This window comes from Primulina eburnea, chromosome 9 (genome assembly GCF_022965805.1).
Source record: "Primulina eburnea isolate SZY01 chromosome 9, ASM2296580v1, whole genome shotgun sequence".
Lineage (NCBI taxonomy): Eukaryota > Viridiplantae > Streptophyta > Magnoliopsida > Lamiales > Gesneriaceae > Primulina > Primulina eburnea.
The window spans coordinates 26,793,981-26,812,106 of record NC_133109.1 but is presented as its reverse complement, the minus strand read 5'-3'; the positions used below and the strand labels follow the sequence as shown (position 1 = coordinate 26,812,106).

Genomic DNA, 18,126 nt, shown 5'->3' with positions numbered 1-18,126 from the left:
TATAATTTTGGTGGATAAAATAATATATTTATTTAACTAATAAAGGGTAAAAATGTAAAGTTTGTTTAATGGGTAGCTAAAACTAAATGTATAGATTTGTCAGGTACTGATTTCTAAAAAAAAATAGTTGCTAGGCATTGAATTTTAATGAAAACATTGAAAGAAGTATTTTTGGGTAATTTACCGTCATAAAAACAAATTAGTTTTTAAATATTAATAATTAAAGTAAATAAATAAATAATTTAAAAATCAACAATTATTATTTTATAATTTTTATGATTAAATATCTAATTATAAAATAATATTTATAATTTAAATACAAATATATATAATAAATATAAATTAAAAAAGTTAAAAAAAAAAAATAGAAAACCCCTGAATTTGGCGCAGGAGGAGAAGCTGTAATTTTGTTGCAGCTTTGGAGATGGCGTATGGTGCGCCATATGTACGGAGAACGAAATACGACAATTGATTATATGAAAAACGACAAATGATGACGTAGAAGATGACGCTTGGAAGAATTGTATATTATTAATAGTAATGTAGGTGCCCTCCCACATCTCCATCTCCAAAGACAAAAATAACACTGAAAAGTGTAGACTTGTTCTTTACAAACAAAAAAGAAACGGTGGACGAACAAATCCGCCAATCGTTGATCGTCCCTCAACTGTTTTCCATTCAGGTGAGTTGCTTTCACTGAACAAAGAATCTGTCTTTTGTGAATTCGTTTTTTCAAAGGGTTTTGATTTAGCTGTCTCTGATCGATGGTGCCCACTGGATGATGATAATCGCAGTTGAATTCTGTTCACTCTTTCTTTCTTCTTCTTTTTTTTTATAAAAAAAATATAGATTGATTATGGGATTGCTCTTACCATCGATTTGTGTCATTAGAGTGAAGTAAATCCACTCCCATTTTGTAGTGATTTGGTCAACGATTTGGCTGTCGGCTGCGTTTTGGGATTTATTTTTTTATTTTTTTTTTATTTTTATGCCGTTGACTCTTATCAATGCTAATTTGATTCTGATTGTTTAATTAGAAATTTGGGTTATTACGTTTTGGACGTGGTATGCTGGTAGATCTTGTGTTTGCAATGTTTCATTGTTTGTTCATTGTGGTATCAGTACCACCGATTTATTTACATACAGAATCCTGTTGTCAAATGGTGACGAATCTGTGGATAGTTTAGAAGTACGGTGGTAATCTTTGAAATATCAATTCTTTTATCAAAACAAATTTTGAGTGGCTTTGCACACTTGATAAATCATGGAGTCTACAGTTTGTGAACGCATTCTGGTCACTGCCTTGGAATGATGCTGTCTTCATTTGTTTTTTTCAAATTCATGTGAACGTTGTTATTTGCTGATTGAAATCGAATTAGTACTTGAAACCCAGTGTAAGAATTATGCACAAGAAGATGCAATGTTGATTGATCAATGAATAGATGGATGCTTTCGCTAAAAAATTTTAGTACGTTTAAATATTTTAGCTTTTTTACATAGATGGGAGATGACAGCAAAATCTTTACCGTTGATGAAGCACTTATTGCTTTGGGTTTTGGAAAGTTCCAAGTCCTTGTTCTTATCTATGCTGGGATAGGATTTGTTTCTGAAGCCATGGAAATGATGCTTCTATCTTTTGTCGGACCAGCTGTTCGATCTGCTTGGGGTCTTTCTGCTCGTGAAGAGAGCTTGATAACTAGCATTGTTTTTGCTGGCATGTTAGTTGGAGCATATTCGTCTGGAATTGTTTCGGATATGTATGGCAGGAGGTAAAAAGTCTTATATTTTGTAATCTTTGAATTTGAATGAATGAAAGAATGTCTCATGTTCAACAACCATGTGGAAGCTTCATTTTTATTAGAGATCTTTCCAGTATACAAGCACTACAAGTATGCTGGAAAGATCTCTAATACAAGCACTACAAGTATGCTGGCTAAATATTATCACTGTTATATAAGATGGTTTGATTATAAAGTAGCATATTAAACAAAGACAAAAAGCAGTGGTGTATCATCGTCAGTTAGCTCAGAAAATCAACAATAAAATAGAAAACCCAAATAAGCACAACACCGAAAAAAGGAGTGGATTAAGGTAATTATTTTATAAAAATATTTTGTTTTAATAAATTATACAGATGAAAATAATAAAATTAAAAGATATAAATCATAAAATATTTTATCACAATTTTCCTCCTATTTCCCGATTTTCAATTTATTCTCTTGACCATGATCTCATTTTTGAATTCCTATCATCCAGCTTTAAGTGCTTATTTTCTCTTTTTTTTCAATATTGCACTTTACCCATTATTGAGATTAATCTTATAAAAAAATATTTTATTAGTGGTGTAAATTGAAAAGATCGTCATTTAAATTTTCAGTATTGGCTCAATTAGTAATGAATTTGATGTTATGAAAAAAAGCCAAGTAGAATTTTAAACTGTTAACCATGATAAATAAGTTAATAAATAGTGATTTTATATCTTCCATTTGTGTTCTAATTTCATATAATTGGATTACAACAAATAAAGTATGTTTTTTTGTCCTTTTTTTGTTAACTTGATTTCCCTAAAACTTGTTATGGATGACACATTGAAAATTTTGGTATTTTACATTGCTGCTCCTACTTTTAGGTAATTATTTTTAAAACCATAGTTTTTTTTTTATTTTTAAAATTTTTATTATAATAAACTAAAATTGTGTTTGTTTAATCATCTTTTTGTTAGAAAATATATGAAAATATAAAATAATTATTATTTTGTGTGTGCATGCCAAGTATTACATTTATCTTTAATTGATACTGAATTATTTTTTTAAAAAAATTATCGCCTCCCTTGTTAATTTTACTAGCCACAGTTCCTGGTTTCACTCAAGGGCAGAACTATATATTACTGTATAAAGACAATTAGACAATCACCTCCCGTAACTTGATATTGTTGATATGACTTGCTGTGAGTTTTTTCATTTTTTTGTGTTCATGGCAAGTAATAGCCCTTTTATTGCATTTATTGAAAGTATACTTGAAAGTTTGAAAAGAGTCAAATACTCTGAAACACTCCTTTGTATTTATCCAAAAAACTCTACTAATTTACAACTAGAGTTTACAATCCTTATATAGAGATCCCCACGTAACAAACCTAGATAACATGATATAACTACCTCCTAAATGATAAGATTGTTTGTTACATAGCGATAAGACTAAATCTACACCTAGAGTTGTAACAAATATTTAAATACACGCTAACACCCCCCTCAAGCTGAACTGTACAGGTTGTACATTCCAAGCTTAGTTACAAATTTTTCAAAGGTTGGCTTGAACAAAGCTTTTGTTAGGATGTCAGCAGTCTGTTCTTCGGTGGAGATGTGTTTCACTGTGAGAATTCCTTGGTCTATCTTTTCTTTGATGAAGTGTCTGTCAACCTCTACATGCTTAATTTTGTCATGGTGAACTGGATTGTGGATAATGGAGATCGCTGCACTGTTGTCGCAGAATTCTAGAATTGGCCCTATAGCCTCCAGCTCAAGTTCTTCCAAGAACATTTTAATCCATAAGCCTTTGCATGTTCCAAGAGCTACTGATTGTAGTTCAGCCTCAGCACTACTTCTAGCTACAACGTTTTGTTTCTTACTACGCCACGTGACCAGATTCCCCCAGACAAAGGAACAGTATCCGGATGTCGATCTATTGGAGATCCAACATAATCAGCATCAACAAACATCTGTATATCTCTGCTTTCGGTCCTTCGAAACAAAAGGCCTCTACCCGGATTCCCTTTTAGGTACCTCAGAATTCTGTAGAGGGCCCTCATATGAGTTTCTGAGGGAGAGTTCATAAACTGACTTACACAACTGACCGCAAACCCAATATCCGGACGTGTATGTGAGAGATGAATCAGCTTGCCCACTAGCCGTTGATAACTGCCCTTGTCAACCTGTTTGTCATCTGAGTTAATCACCAATTTCAGATTTGCGTCCATTGGAGTATCAACTGGTTTTGAGCCTAACATGCCAATTTCTTTCAACAGATCGAGAGTGTACTTACGTTGAGACACTGAGATGGAGTTTTTGTTCTTAGCAATCTCCATTCCGAGAAAAAAATCTGAGATTACCGAGGTCTTTCATATCAAATTCCCTTGCTAATTCAGCTTTAATTCTCTGCATCTCGAGTTTGTCATCCCCGGTTAGAACGATATCATCAACATAGACTATTAAAATAGTAATAGCGGTTGACTGTCGTTTGTAGAACAGCGTGTGGTCAACTTGAGCCTGCTTGAAACCTTGGCTTTGGACAAACTTCATAAATTTCCCAAACCAAGCTCTTGGTGACTGCTTGAGTCCGCATAAGGACTTCTTCAACCTACACGAATTACCTTAGTTATTGCTAGTGTTGAAACCAGGAGTTAGGTCCATGTAAACTTCTTCTTCTAATTCCCCATTTAAAAACGCGTTCTTCACATCAAGTTGTAGATGTGGCCAATCGAGATTAACAACGAGAGACAAGAGAATACGCATGGAATTTATCTTAGCCACCAGAGCGAAGGTTTCTTGGAAGTCAATACCTTGAGTTTGAGTATATCCCTTTGTGACGAGTCTTGCTTTGTGCCGTTCAACAGTCCCATCTGAATTGTTTTTTTATGGTAAATACCCATTTGCAGCCTACTGATTTTTTTTCTTGTGGTTTCTGAACAATTGTCCAAGTTTCATTCTTCTCAAGAGCTTGCATTTTGTTTAAAAATAGCTTGTTTCCACCTGTTATCACACCATGCTTCCTCAAAGTTCTTTGGAATCTCTGTAGTGGCTAGTTGAGATACAAGGGCCTGCATAGCTTGGGACAAGTGTGCATAACCGAGAAAATCTGAAATGGGATGGTTAGTGCAAGAACGTTTCCCTTTCCGTAATGGTATAGGAATGTCAATTTCAGAGATTGTGAGATCCTTACCAGGAACCGGGAGTTGTGCTTGGTCATGAGAGGTGGTGGGTTCTTCTATTTGTTGCAAGTTTTTTCTTCTCTCATAAAATCTGTCATATGGCTGTATTTTTGTAGTACCAATTGGATTTGAAGGAAGTTGTTGGGAGATTTCAGGGGTTTGATTTTGTGGGATTTGTTGGGTAATATTTGGTGGATTTGGTGCTGATATACTAGGATCAGGTTCCTGAACATCTTTCAGTAGAAACTCCCAGTCCACTGTTGGAGAGTGATTTGAATCCCAGAAAATGTCATGATCTGCTGCATTTTCCCAGAAATTTGCAACATTAATTATCCCCCCTAAAGCTGATTTATGGGATAAAAGGCTTGATTTTCAAAGAATGTGACATCATGTGAGATCAAATATTTTTTTGTAGACGGACAAAACACACGTTATCTTTTTTGTGTGGAAGAGTATCCTAGAAAAATACAAGGTAAAGCCCGGGGGTCAAGTTTGCTCTTAGTGGGACAAGTATTGTGGACAAATGCCTTACACCCAAATATTCTAAGGTATAGTTCTCAGTATATACGTGAAGTTGGAAAGGATCTAAAGGGTTGACAAAGGTGTATTTAAAACCAAGGACTTTTGATGGTTGGCGATTAACAAGATAGCACGCAGTTAAGACCGCGTCCCCCCAAAAATGTTTAGGAACATTAGCAGTGAATAAAAGTGTGCGTGCGACTTCAAGAAGATGACGATTTTTACGTTCGGAAATTCCATTTTGTTGAGGTGACTCAACACAAGAGCTTTGATGTAATGGACCATTTTTTGTGATAAATGCATTCATGACAGAGTTGAAGTACTCAGTGCCATTGTCAGTACGAAGGACTTTAATGGTTGTGTTAAATTGATTTTACCATGGTATAAAATGAGGAAAAAATGTTTGGAACTTCCGATTTTTCATTAAGTAAATAAATCCAAGAGACACGAGAATGGTCATCAGTAAATGTAATAAACCATCTTTTATTTGAATGAGATGCAATCCTCGATGGACCCAATAAATCACTATGAATAAGCGAAAAAGGATGTGAGGGCTGGTATGGTCGAGGAAAAAAAAGGAATTTTTTTGTGCTTTGCAAGTTGACAAATATCACAATCGAATCGTTCATTTTTCAAGAATAATGCAGGAAACAATCTTTGCAAATATTGAAAACTTGGATGACCTAAACGACAGTGAAGGAGCTTTATTTGTTGACGCCTAGAAAGAGTAGAGGAGGATCCAACAGCCGCCAGATGCTTATTTTTAGAAGAATCACCTTGCTGAAAATAGTAGAAACCCGAGCTTTCCTCAGCATTCCCAATCACTCGGCCCGATCTCTGGTCCTGAATAAAGCATCATGAGGGTGAGAAAATAGCATTACAATTCTGATCCATCGTCAGCTTGCTGATGGATAATAAATTACACGAGAAACCAGGCACATAAAGGACGTTTTTCAAGCCTAACGAGGGACCGAGAGAGACTAAACCAGTCCCGTGAATGCGCAAGAAAGAACCATCAGCAATCTTAACAATGCGAGGAAAAATGCTCGGAGAATAATTAGTAAAAAAACATTTTGCTACCCGTCATATGATCAGAGGCGCCTGTGTCAATTATCCATGGACCTTTTGATGGAGCAAAAGTTGAGTTCAAAGGATTACCGATTGAGGCCATAAGAGAGGCAGTAGGAGTAGATGAGAAAAACTTGCTTAATTGATCAAGTTGAGCATCAGTGAAGAGGGCAGGAGGCGGTAGAGCCGTCGCGGACTGCGTAGATGCCGTGTGACCTGAACTATCGCGCATATGCTTAGGAACCCAGTCGGCTGGCTTCCCATGTAGTTTCCAACACTTTGATTTTGTGTGATACGGTTTGTGGCAGTGATCAAAACAAGTTGTTGGTTTCTTGCCCTTCTCATCACCTGCCCGAGCCGCCATAGCCGATGAATCAACGGGTGAAGGCGCGTTGGGGCTGAGCATTACAGATTTGCGATGTTCCTCGCGGCGTACTTCAGCAAAAATTTCATCGAGAGATTGTAGAGGTTTCACGCCAAGAATTCTACCGCGAACTTCATCCAAAGTGGGATTGAGACCAGCAAGAAATCATATGTGCGCTCCTTCTCTAGCATGCGACGATGGAGACGTGCATCAGCCGGATCTTTCCAATCTTGAGGTTGGAACAGATCTAATTCCTGCCAGACACGAGTTAGAGAATGGTAATAATCAGAGACACAGCCATCAGCTTGACGGAGGTCGCGAGCTCTCGTCCTTAAAGCGAACATCTGAGACAAGTCTTCGAGGTCTGAATAAGCCCGTTTGACAGCGTCCCAATTGGCAGAGGCAGTCCCGTACATGAGATAGAGTTCTCCGATCCGGTTTTCCATGGGGTGGATGAGCCAGGACATGACAAGAGAATTCTGGATGTCCCAGGCAGCAACGAAGGGTCATCCAAGGGTGGGGAAGGAACATGATATAACTACCTCCTAAATAATAGGATTGTTTGTTACATAGCGATAAGACTAAATCTACACCTAGAGCTGTAACAAATATTTAAATACACGCTAACAATACTTTATGTTTATGATTCAATCCTTTATTATTTGTTCTTTTTACAGTGGGCTCATTTCGCTTTCAATTAGCCTACATCCATTGTTGCAACTTATTTTAGTCGGAAACGAAATTTATTAACAAATAGTAATTAAAAAACAATTGAATGATTGGATTCATCTACCAAAACGGTAAACATGCGATCCTATCAAGATATGTGGTCTCAATACAAATAAGTTAAGCTATTGTTTGTTGAGGCTGATATTGGTTATGAACCAATTGATAATGAATAAAATGGAGGTATTTTTTTATCTTTATCCAGTTGTGCCTCAAGTGCAACCTAGTATTTGATGTTCTCATAAAGTTGAGATTTCTTCTATTCCTTCAAAGGTCCTATCGTGCCTTACTGGGGTGCACAACTTCTAGGTAACCTCACATTTTTTATTTTGGATATTCTTTGTAGTCAAATCTATTTGCGTAAGGTGGTAGTCATCTGCCAAATTTAGTGGTTCTAATCGCCCAAATAGTTACTATAATTTCCTCCCTATTCTTAGTGTAACTTGTTAGTATTCTGTCGTGTTCCCTAGATAAAGATGGTGTAACGGGTCTCTTGCTAGCTGAAACCGGGTAATCCAGATTCCAGTTAGTCTTGTTGGACTTTCGTCCTTGTCGACCTATCGTATGAATGGGGTTAAGGCTCGATAGAGAGAACCTTGCGATCTCTGAAATGAATTCCGATGTACTGGAAGAAAATGTGATATCTTTTATTCAACCTTGAACGAATATATATACCAAAAGAGTCCTAGCTCCACAAACCTCTAAAGATGATAACCAAATCTTATCCTAAAAATGAAAAGATAACAAACCCGATCCTAAATACCAAATCCTATCGAAAACAAATCAAACAGCTACTGAAAAAGATCCTAATCCTTAGACTTAAATCTGCCGTGCGTGAATATCTTGTAAATCAAATCTTTCGGCCTATCCCGTGTTGTTTGGCCTGCGGAAATGTTCGTGACATATTCTTTTTTAATCACTTTTTCAGAAAAATTGCAATGAAATATAAGGCGAACTTTAATATTTGGCATGAAGCGATTTGGTTGTTGCCATTTGACATTTCTAAATGTAGGTTTCTGAAATCAACTTTAGTCAAGGGAACATGCTTTCAGCTTGTAGTGTATTCAAGTCAAACAAGATCTGTTGGAGATCAGACATAACTGATATTTGTCCTTGTTGGTTACTTCGCATTCATTGTTATTCCTCTAACCCTGTGTCAAGTGCATCAGAAATACCAAGCTAAATAATTATCAGGACTGCTTGGTACATGTTATCCCGCCTTAAAAAATGGAAAAGAAAATGACAGTATGGTGGGATCCCAAAAACGTGATCGAGATGTTCAGGATTTGTACCCTAATATCACAAACTAGTTTTTCATGTTGGAACAAATCGTAGAGCACAAGAAGTCAAGTTGAAGTCCCAAAAAAGTATCTTTGCTTGCAGGCTTGTAGATCCTACATCTGAATGTTTGGCCTGCTTGTATCAATGACTTACATATACATCACTTCTTCTCATCTTGCATATCTGAATTTATAATCTGCCTCTCCAAATATATTTGGAATCAATTCATTCTGATTTCAAGTAATTTGCTTCTTTGGGTTTTTAGGAATGGATTCCTTATCACTGCTACCATTACTTCTGCTGCTGGTTTTGTAAGTGCATTTTCCCCAAATCTTACTTTTCTGGTCATTGTCCGTGGTTTAGTCGGCATTGGCTTAGGAGGTGGTCCCGTTCTTTCATCTTGGTTTTTAGAATTTATTCCTGCTCCAGAGAGAGGTGCATGGATGGTAGTGTTCTCAGCTTTTTGGACTATTGGAACAATTCTTGAAGCTTCAATTGCTTGGGTACGACGTATCTAATTCTTTTTTCTTCAATATTTGGTGGAATTTCCATGGGTAACTGAATTTTGTTGAATATAATTTATAACTGTACTTGTAATATGCTATGTTTCAGCATTCAAGTATTTTGAAATAAATAGTTTATAAACGCTGATGTGATTGAAAATTTACTCTGTGTAATACTTTGAATAATTAGTAGAAACAGGGGATATCTAAGTAGGTCTGTACATGAACTGTCGTTTGATTAAGTACATTTTAGTCTGGTAAATCTAAGACACAAATAACTTAAACGCAATGAGTACAAGAAAAGTATAATTTTAGGTTTCCAATGTTAGTTGGCCTCACATCATGTTTATTGAAAAATATATAATCGATGACCAAGGTCTCTTGGTACAAAAACTGAAAAACGATAAAAATATGAGGTAGAATAATTTCAGCAGGTGGAGTTAATATTATTCGATTCTCTGGGGTTTCTTATTTGATCTTAAACTCAATAGTTGATATAATCTACCCTTGTGCGATTACTACATGAAATAATTCATAGGTAAAAATCTTTTACTTTAAGTCCCTTCTTTGGGTAAAAAGAAAAACCAAAGTTTTAAGTCTTGATTCCATTCTCTATTATTTACCCGTGCCAAGCATACCTGGCTGATTGGTTTTTTCTTTCATGCAATACCGATTTTAACATGCTCTCTGCTCTCCATATTCATGAAGATCTTTTTGGCAGTTTGTCATGCCAAGATTGGGTTGGAGATGGCTGCTTGCACTGTCTGCCCTTCCTTCCATGATACTTCTTTTATTCTATTGCTTTACCCCGGAATCTCCCAGATATTTATGCATGAAAGGAAGAAAAACCGATGCACTTGCTATTTTGGAGAAAATGGCAAGAGTAAATGGGAGAAAACTCCCTTCGGGTGTTCTTGTTTCTGACAAACACATCGAACTAGATGAAAAGTTGGATGAATTAGAAGATACAAAGCTGATATCACCGAGAGAAAATGACAGTGCCAATCATAAATATATGGGTTCTCGAAAGAGTGTCATCTCATTGCTATGGATGCTTCTTTCACCTGAATTGGTTAGATCAACTTTACTATTATGGATGGTTTTTTTTGGGAATGCATTCACTTATTACGGACTGGTTCTGCTGACCACAGAGTTAAACAGCAATCATGACAACTGCGCACAGACCATGTTGCGATCTAATAGTCACCAAGATGTTAGTTATAAAGATGTTTTCATTACCAGTTTTGCAGGTAAAACAATGGTTCTCCTCTTGTATGCGATGAATTATTTTTTCTTTTGGAAGAAGGCTAATTATCATGTGTACATATTACTTCTAGAATTTCCTGGACTTCTTCTATCGGCTGCAACAGTAGACAAACTTGGTCGTAAGCGCTCTATGTCCGCTATGTTCTTCCTCTGCTTCATTTTTTTGTTCCCTTTGATGATTCATCAGCCTCAAAGCTTAACAACCGGTCTCCTCTTTGGGGCTCGCATTTGCATTACGGCAACCTTCACAGTTGTTTATATATACGCTCCAGAGGTACGTCAAAGTAGTTTGCTTATTGCTACAATGAGGAAGTATTTCGGCGACTTTTTTTTGTTCTTCTTTGATAAAAATTTGATCGCAACTCGGAAATCTTCATCTTCACATCAACGAGCAATATGCTAGAGAAAAAATAGAACAAATAGGATGACAGAAAAACATGCAACTGATCCTTGTATATGTCTGGATTCTGCAGTTATATCCAACATCTGTTAGGACTACTGGGGTTGGAGTGGCAAGCTCGGTGGGGAGAATTGGTGGAATGATATGCCCTCTTGTCGCAGTTGCTCTCATTCATGGATGTCATCAAACTATAGCCATCTTTCTATTTGAGAGTGTTGTTATTGTTTCAGGTATATGCGTTTGCCTTTTTCCATTTGAGACGACGGGCCGAGAGTTGAGCGATACTGTGACTTCTTAAGAACTTCAACCTTTTGAGATTTATATGATTATTGTGGAAGTTTAATCGCAAACCAAAGTGTTGATCTCGAACAACTTGCTACAGTAAAATTAAAAATTGCATCTTATATCCGGGTAAGAATTGGATTGTCCACCATATGTATTAATTGCATCTCTGAATAAATTGTTTTTGCTGAATATGGCTTTGCAGTTGTTTTTTGGCAGGGGAAAAAGGGAAAATAAAATGAAACCAAAACGCATTTTTATTTTTTAGATGTAGTTTTATGCTTTGGTGATCATTTTTTTATGTTTTAGGTTCTGATTTCTCCATATCAATATTTTTACAACTTTATATGTAAAGCTCATGAATGCATTTATGAATCAACGAACGAGTGAAATCTGACAAATCCTCCCTGGAAAAAAATTGGGGTTTTAAATATTTTAGGATTAGTTCATGTTGTTTCTTTTCTTTACTTTTTTGGAAGTAGGATTCCCCGTGTATAAATTTAAATACACGAGGAGTCCTACTTTCCAGAAAAAAAAAACACACTAATCCTAAAAACTAACAGTCCTGACGTTAAATTTGTGAGATTATGTTTAACTCATGAACTGGCAGGAGAGAAAAAACGAAAGCAACACGTATTAGGATTGCTTCATTAAACATGCTATCCGGTGAACAAAATTGATATTATAAAACACAATCTCAATACATGCAAGACCTTCAAATTCAAGAATAACAAACAGAAAACAGACACTAAGATAACATAGAGAGGAATCTAGATACATTCTTTTCTTTTCAATTCGGGATTAGACCTGAGCAGTGCCTTCAGTAAATTTAGGATCCTCACATCTGTATCTCCCATCGGGCCCGATTCCAAAGCCTCGAGGATCTGCAAATACATTCTCTAGCAGCTGACTGCGAGCTGGAACTGGGCTTTTATCACCGAATTCAACAGCATCTTCAACCACCTCATCAATCTTCTTCTCTATGGCCTTTAGCTCGGCTTCACTTGCCAAATTGTTTTCCATCATGTACTTCTTCAATGTAGAAATGGGATCTCTTGTGGCATAGTGAGCCTTCTCAGCTGCACAACATAAACAAGTACTATTCCTAACTGCCGAATCTAATTAAAATGGAAAAATGTATGTGTAATACAAGTGCCTGATTATACAAGTATCATGGACCGACAATGGTATTACTTGTCCCTGAAATTCACTAGAAGCCAGACATGGTTCGAACCAAATACTTAGCTTTTCAGATATGATAAAACACAATCTTGGTTTAAAAAGAATGGGATCTTAGAACAGCAACATATGTTAATGTATAGTCATTTTACATGGATCCTAAAGAAAAAAACATAAGTCAAACAAAATCATTGCATAAATTGAATCTAGGACCTGCCAGACTATTGTCTTCAAGAAAACATAATGTGTTTCATATTCATCACGAGCATCCCAGAAATGTTCTTCAAGCAGTTTTGTCCGGATAAATTACATACGATTCATTCAACTAGCAATCATAAAACTACTTTTGGATGTGAATTTCATTTTGTTCGAGAATTTGGATCATATAGTGTCATGTCATCTAATTGGATAGTTAATCAAGTCAATATACAACCTTTCGGTTCAAACCAAAAATAAAAGTTCACTGTCCACCACAAAAATTTGTCAGAAAATGGTTGTGAAATCGAGGTAAGTTTATCATGTATTCAATAAGAAAACTAACACGAATAAGGATGAGAAGAACAAAAGTAAATCAAAATGGTAACCTGGGTCACGGAGCTCATCAGGATCAGCCAAAGAGTGTCCTCTGAACCTGTAAGTTTCACATTCAACCAACGTTGGACCCTCGCCTCTCCTAGCCCTGCCAATAGCCTCCTTTGCAACCTCCCTCACCTTCAACACATCCATGCCATCAACATGGACCCCAGGCATTCCAAATGCAGGTCCTTTCTTCCAAATTTTAGGATCAGAGGTGGACCTCAAATGAGACATACCTATTGCCCACAAATTGTTCTCGACAACAAACACAATGGGAAGCTTCCACAATGCGGCCATGTTCAAACATTCAAAGAACTGGCCATTGTTGCAAGTGCCGTCTCCAAAAAATGCCAATGTCACATCATTGCAATCTTCCTTCAAAACCTCCCTCTTGTACTTGCTTGTGAATGCAGCTCCCGTTGCTATGGGAATGCCTTCACCAATAAAAGCAAAGCCACCAAGTACATTGTGCTCCTTGGAGAACATGTGCATTGACCCACCCTGGCCTCTGCAGCAACCGGTAGTCTTGCCAAATAGCTCGCTCATCACTGCCCGAGCTGAGACCCCTTTGCTCAATGCATGCACATGGTCGCGGTAAGTACTTACCACACAATCTGCTTTTGTCAAGAGTTTGATGAATCCAGTAGATACAGCTTCTTGGCCATTATATAAATGAACAAATCCAAACATTTTGCCACGGTAATACATCTGAGCACACATATCCTCAAAGGATCTTCCAAGAATCATGTCCTCATACAATTCCAACCCCTCTTCTTTTGTAATCAACTGCATGAGAGGAGATAAATAGTAATTTATAGTAAAATTTTCAAAGCCACACTAACCTTTTCTATTAAAATAATAATAGTACACAAGCAGCGATTAAATCATTATTAGCTAAAATTACCTGCGTAAAGAAGGTGGAAACAGAAGACAATTCAAGGAAAAAAACAACTATAAATTTTTTCTATCCCAGACACTATCAAGAGCAGCCAAGATATATCAATCAAAATCGGCTAGAAACCGATGACGAGCAAACATCCGCATGCTCAAAGAAACAAACTTAGGAAATAATGAAGACGTGAACAAGATACCAGATTGGGAGCCGAAAAAGGGGCGTTCTTAAGCTTCTTCTCCTTCACAACGTCAGAGGATACCGCCACTACGGTGGCTGATCGGCGCCTGGGAGACGAAATGGTCTGGCTAACAGAAAACAGCTTGTCGGGGTGAGATGTTAATCCAAGAAAAGATGACGGGCTTATGATAATACGGCTAGAATGCGACTTCTGGGCAGATCTAGCAGAATTGATTGACGGAGGTTGAACGATCTTGCCTGCTGCAGAACAAGCCATTTTGCATAAGAAAAAAACAAAAGAATGGGTGCTCGAATTTCAGCGGAAACAAGCAGAGCAAATGGAGAAACAACAATTGAATAAAGGGAAATATAGACGGGGAAAATGGGCGGAGAAAACAAGAATGCGTGGATTGAATCGTCTAGATTTGTTTGTGTGTTAATTTGGGTTTGTTTTCTTGTAAAAGTGACAATGAGGATGGGGAGAGACTCGAAATGAATCAAAATAGTTCAGGGCTCATAATAATAATAATAATCATCATCATCATCGTAATAATAGTGATAATAAATTTAGGTTTGAGTAGAGGTATTCATCGGTCGGTTCGGTTCGGTTCGGTTTGGTTCGGTTTTCGGTTTTTTTTTCGGTTTTTTAAATATATAATCCGAATCCGAACCATTTTTCTTCGGTTCGGTTCGGTTCGGTTTTCTACCAAAACGATTCGATTATTTCGGTTTTGATATAATTATTTAAATTAATAATACAAATATATTATAAAATATAATATGTTAACTTTCTATATGTTTTCTTAGTAAAATATTTAAATATAAGATCTAAATTAATTAAACAAACAACAATCAACTAAAAATTGTTCAAAATGGTTTTTCATTCACTAAATATCATATCAAAATATATAATATAAATAAAAATATAAAAAAAATTATCAATTTAATGAAATTTCGATTTTTTCGATTTTGACATATATAATCCAAAACCGAACCAAATAAACTTTGGTTTTAACATTTATATCGGAATTACGAAATTCGGCTTTCGGTTCGGTGTTCGGTTTGGATTTTCAGTTTTTTCGATTTTATCCGAAGTTTCAACACCCCTAAGTTTGAGATTCGTATTTGTCCTCGTCTTATTATTATTTTTTAAATAAAAATAGAGACGAAAATGAAGATGATGATGACAATCCCCTCGTCCCCTCAGTTGCCATCCCTAGGTCGGGGTGGGTAGGGGTGGCCATCAAACCCAACCTATTTTTATTTAACCATTTATTGAATTTGAGATTAATTAATTTAATATATTAGCTATTTAGACTTTAGAGTCATCTCCATATTATTTAAGATTTGAATTTCATTGTGGTAATAAAATTTTCAATTATTTTAATGACATAGATTGCGTTGTTGTGGGGTTTAAGATAGTAGAGGGACAATTATTGAAACTTGTGTTGTGGTAAGTGTTCAACGAACCAACTTGTGACTTGGATTTTATTAACTTTTATGTAAAAACAATATTTATTTTAGAAAATATTTTACTATTTTATCAAATTGTAACATTTATTTTTATTCGTATACACATGCAAGCTGCATATATAAAGCCTTTGAATATGCACTCGGTACCATAAGATCCGTCTCACAACGTAAAACCATAAAACTCATTTGAAGTGTACCATATATTCTAAAAACGTACATAGTCGAATCAACCGCCTAAATAAGGATACATGTTGCTTGAGCTTGAGATTAACATCTATTATATAAACACTGTATTTCATTGGTAGGGACATGGATATATTCCCTTTTATATAGATGAGTGATCATTTGATGATTCATTAAACATCCCTCCCTCGAATTTTCCAAGTGGTTATCACTTATCGAATGGAAAAAGTTCGTGATTATGGTTGTACACTATTAATCATTTGACCCTGGACAACATGAAGACTCTACTTACTAACATGTACTTTGAAATGTGTAGGATCTAATGCATTGTAGTTGAAATGTGTAGTATCTAATGCATTGTAGTTGGGGATACATCGTATGCCTATTGTTGAAGATATCATATGTGATCTGATGTGTTAATAGTGCAATGAATCTCTGACTCGAGTAAGACATGTCCATTTTGGAAAATGTTTTCTCAGTTGCACATATCATGTCATTGTTATTACTCAAAGATATATCATATCGTTATCGAATTCATTTGCAACTCTCGACATATCAATGATTCCAGATTCGATCGAGATATATGAGTTAAAAGGACCGTACTATATGCTAAACATAACTTAAGGTTCTTGCAGATACTATAAGTGGATCATGAGACGATGCTATTAGATGCTCTTACCATGATCTGATAGGTATAATCACACTTGAGTTTTGACTTTCTTGATCAAATGGCTGATGAAAAGAATGAGGCTAATACGGGTAAGTTCAAACAAATGTTGTACTGAATCACATAGAGCTGTGAACTCAAGGCTAGTTGTATCACTAAACCATCGAGGGTCACACAAGTATCCGATTTTGTATTCTCATCGAGATAATCAAATTCTAAGTGTTGAATTTTGCGACTGTAATTTGATGGAGATCAAACAGATTACTTATAAATGAGTTTATAAATTATTTCCATATGATGGAAGATGTGGAAGTTAGCTTCACAACTAATTAAATTAGAAGAATGATTTAACGTCCCGAAAATTTGAAAGTCAATGGGAATCACATGCATGCAAGTTATTAAATTTCTTTAGTATTTTATTAAATTGTTTTAAAGTAGTAAATGCATGTTTATTTCATTAATTATGTGTTTAATTATTTTAATGCATTTTATGCATTATTATTGCATGATATAATTTATTTAATGAAATTTTAAAGGTTCACGAATTAATGATTTTTAAGTTGCATTTCGCGCTCGAACGAGTAACGGAGACCGGAGAATTATCAAAAAAATTATTTTATTACACGGTTTATTTTTATTAATTAATTTAAGTTGTTTTAAGTGCATTTTTCAGAAATAAGATTTTATTGGGTATTTTTATCCTCAGGATTTTATTTTATCCGGTACGTAAATTTTATCGAATCGAGGGATTTTTTGAGGGTTCGGCTAATATATTCATAAACTTTCCAACACAAAATATTTTTCGGGAGTGTGTTTGGATTTAATGGGTATATTTTTAAGCTTATTGGGCTTAATTATCTTTTTAAACTATTAATTATTAAGTTAGGGCCCATTATCTATTAATTTATTATATAATTATCACCTAAACCTCGTTTAACCTAAACCTAATGATTGTGTCAGCAGACACCCTCACTCCCACCACATCATTCTCGAAAAAACTCAGCTTCTCCACTTCTTGCAAAAGAAATTTCCCGACGCTTCCCCGTTGCTAATTTATTCATCGTTCTTGCGTAGGAATCATCAAAGGCACGCTATGTATCTTCTTTTCCATCATTCACGTCATATATACATGCTGATATGTAAATTATGTATAATACCCGGTCCTTGCACGGTGTTAAGTTTATGTATCGTTTTGTTCATAAAATCCACATTCTTATGCATGTATCTCACGCTTTATTGACTCCTGTGCAAGTGGCTGCCGCTTTATGTTGCTTAGGGGCTGAATACGTCTATGATGAAGATAGCTAGGTGCCGGAGTCGAAGCTTGGGTGGTTTAGCCGTTTAGGTGAGAAGGTAGGAGAACCGATGGGTTTCACTTGGTCGCGCGGGTTGATTGTGGCTACATCGGAGGATTCGAGCGAGCTAGTAGTGCGAGAGCCACTAATAGCCTTGGACCAGACCCTGGTGGGGCTGAGTCAGGGTCTAGGATGGCTCGGACACAGCTGGACATGGCAATGAACCCGATCGAGCAAGCGGGAAGCATGGACGTAGCCAGAAAAAGTTTCGATCCTAGGCTAAAAATTTGTAGGCTAAAATGTTGGCTAAAATTTGGGCTAAAATGTGGGCTAAAATTTGTGATACAC

General features: G+C 36.0%; 2 protein-coding genes across 2 annotated transcripts; one reads left to right on the top strand and one right to left on the bottom strand.

The window, feature by feature from the left end:
- The first annotated feature begins 533 nt into the window (after positions 1–533).
- On the top strand, positions 534–11,477 carry LOC140841408 (organic cation/carnitine transporter 7). Its single transcript, XM_073208800.1, has 6 exons — positions 534–682; positions 1,501–1,769; positions 9,148–9,385; positions 10,107–10,635; positions 10,723–10,925; positions 11,125–11,477. The coding sequence occupies exons 2-6, from the start codon at positions 1,501–1,503 to the stop codon at positions 11,347–11,349; spliced, it is 1,464 nt and encodes a 487-aa protein (XP_073064901.1). The 5' UTR covers positions 534–682; the 3' UTR covers positions 11,350–11,477.
- A 518-nt stretch (positions 11,478–11,995) lies between these two features.
- On the bottom strand, positions 11,996–14,676 carry LOC140841407 (pyruvate dehydrogenase E1 component subunit alpha-3, chloroplastic-like). The gene is made up of 3 exons (XM_073208799.1): positions 14,180–14,676; positions 13,097–13,874; positions 11,996–12,412 (listed from the first exon to the last, which is right to left on the bottom strand). The coding sequence occupies exons 1-3, from the start codon at positions 14,435–14,437 to the stop codon at positions 12,135–12,137; spliced, it is 1,314 nt and encodes a 437-aa protein (XP_073064900.1). The 5' UTR covers positions 14,438–14,676; the 3' UTR covers positions 11,996–12,134.
- Positions 14,677–18,126: the final 3,450 nt, after the last annotated feature.

Excerpts from the sequence above, each read along its gene's own strand:
- LOC140841408 (XM_073208800.1), top strand. The coding sequence starts at position 1,501 with ATGGGAGATGACAGCAAAATCTTTACCGTTGATGAAGCACTTATTGCT. Across the intron at positions 1,770-9,147 it reads TCGGATATGTATGGCAGGAG|GAATGGATTCCTTATCACTG; the intron begins GTAAAAAGTCTT and ends TTGGGTTTTTAG. Across the intron at positions 9,386-10,106 it reads TTGAAGCTTCAATTGCTTGG|TTTGTCATGCCAAGATTGGG; the intron begins GTACGACGTATC and ends TCTTTTTGGCAG.
- LOC140841407 (XM_073208799.1), bottom strand. The coding sequence starts at position 14,437 with ATGGCTTGTTCTGCAGCAGGCAAGATCGTTCAACCTCCGTCAATCAAT. Across the intron at positions 13,875-14,179 it reads CTTTTTCGGCTCCCAATCTG|TTGATTACAAAAGAAGAGGG; the intron begins GTATCTTGTTCA and ends CCTCTCATGCAG. Across the intron at positions 12,413-13,096 it reads TGATGAGCTCCGTGACCCAG|CTGAGAAGGCTCACTATGCC; the intron begins GTTACCATTTTG and ends TATGTTGTGCAG.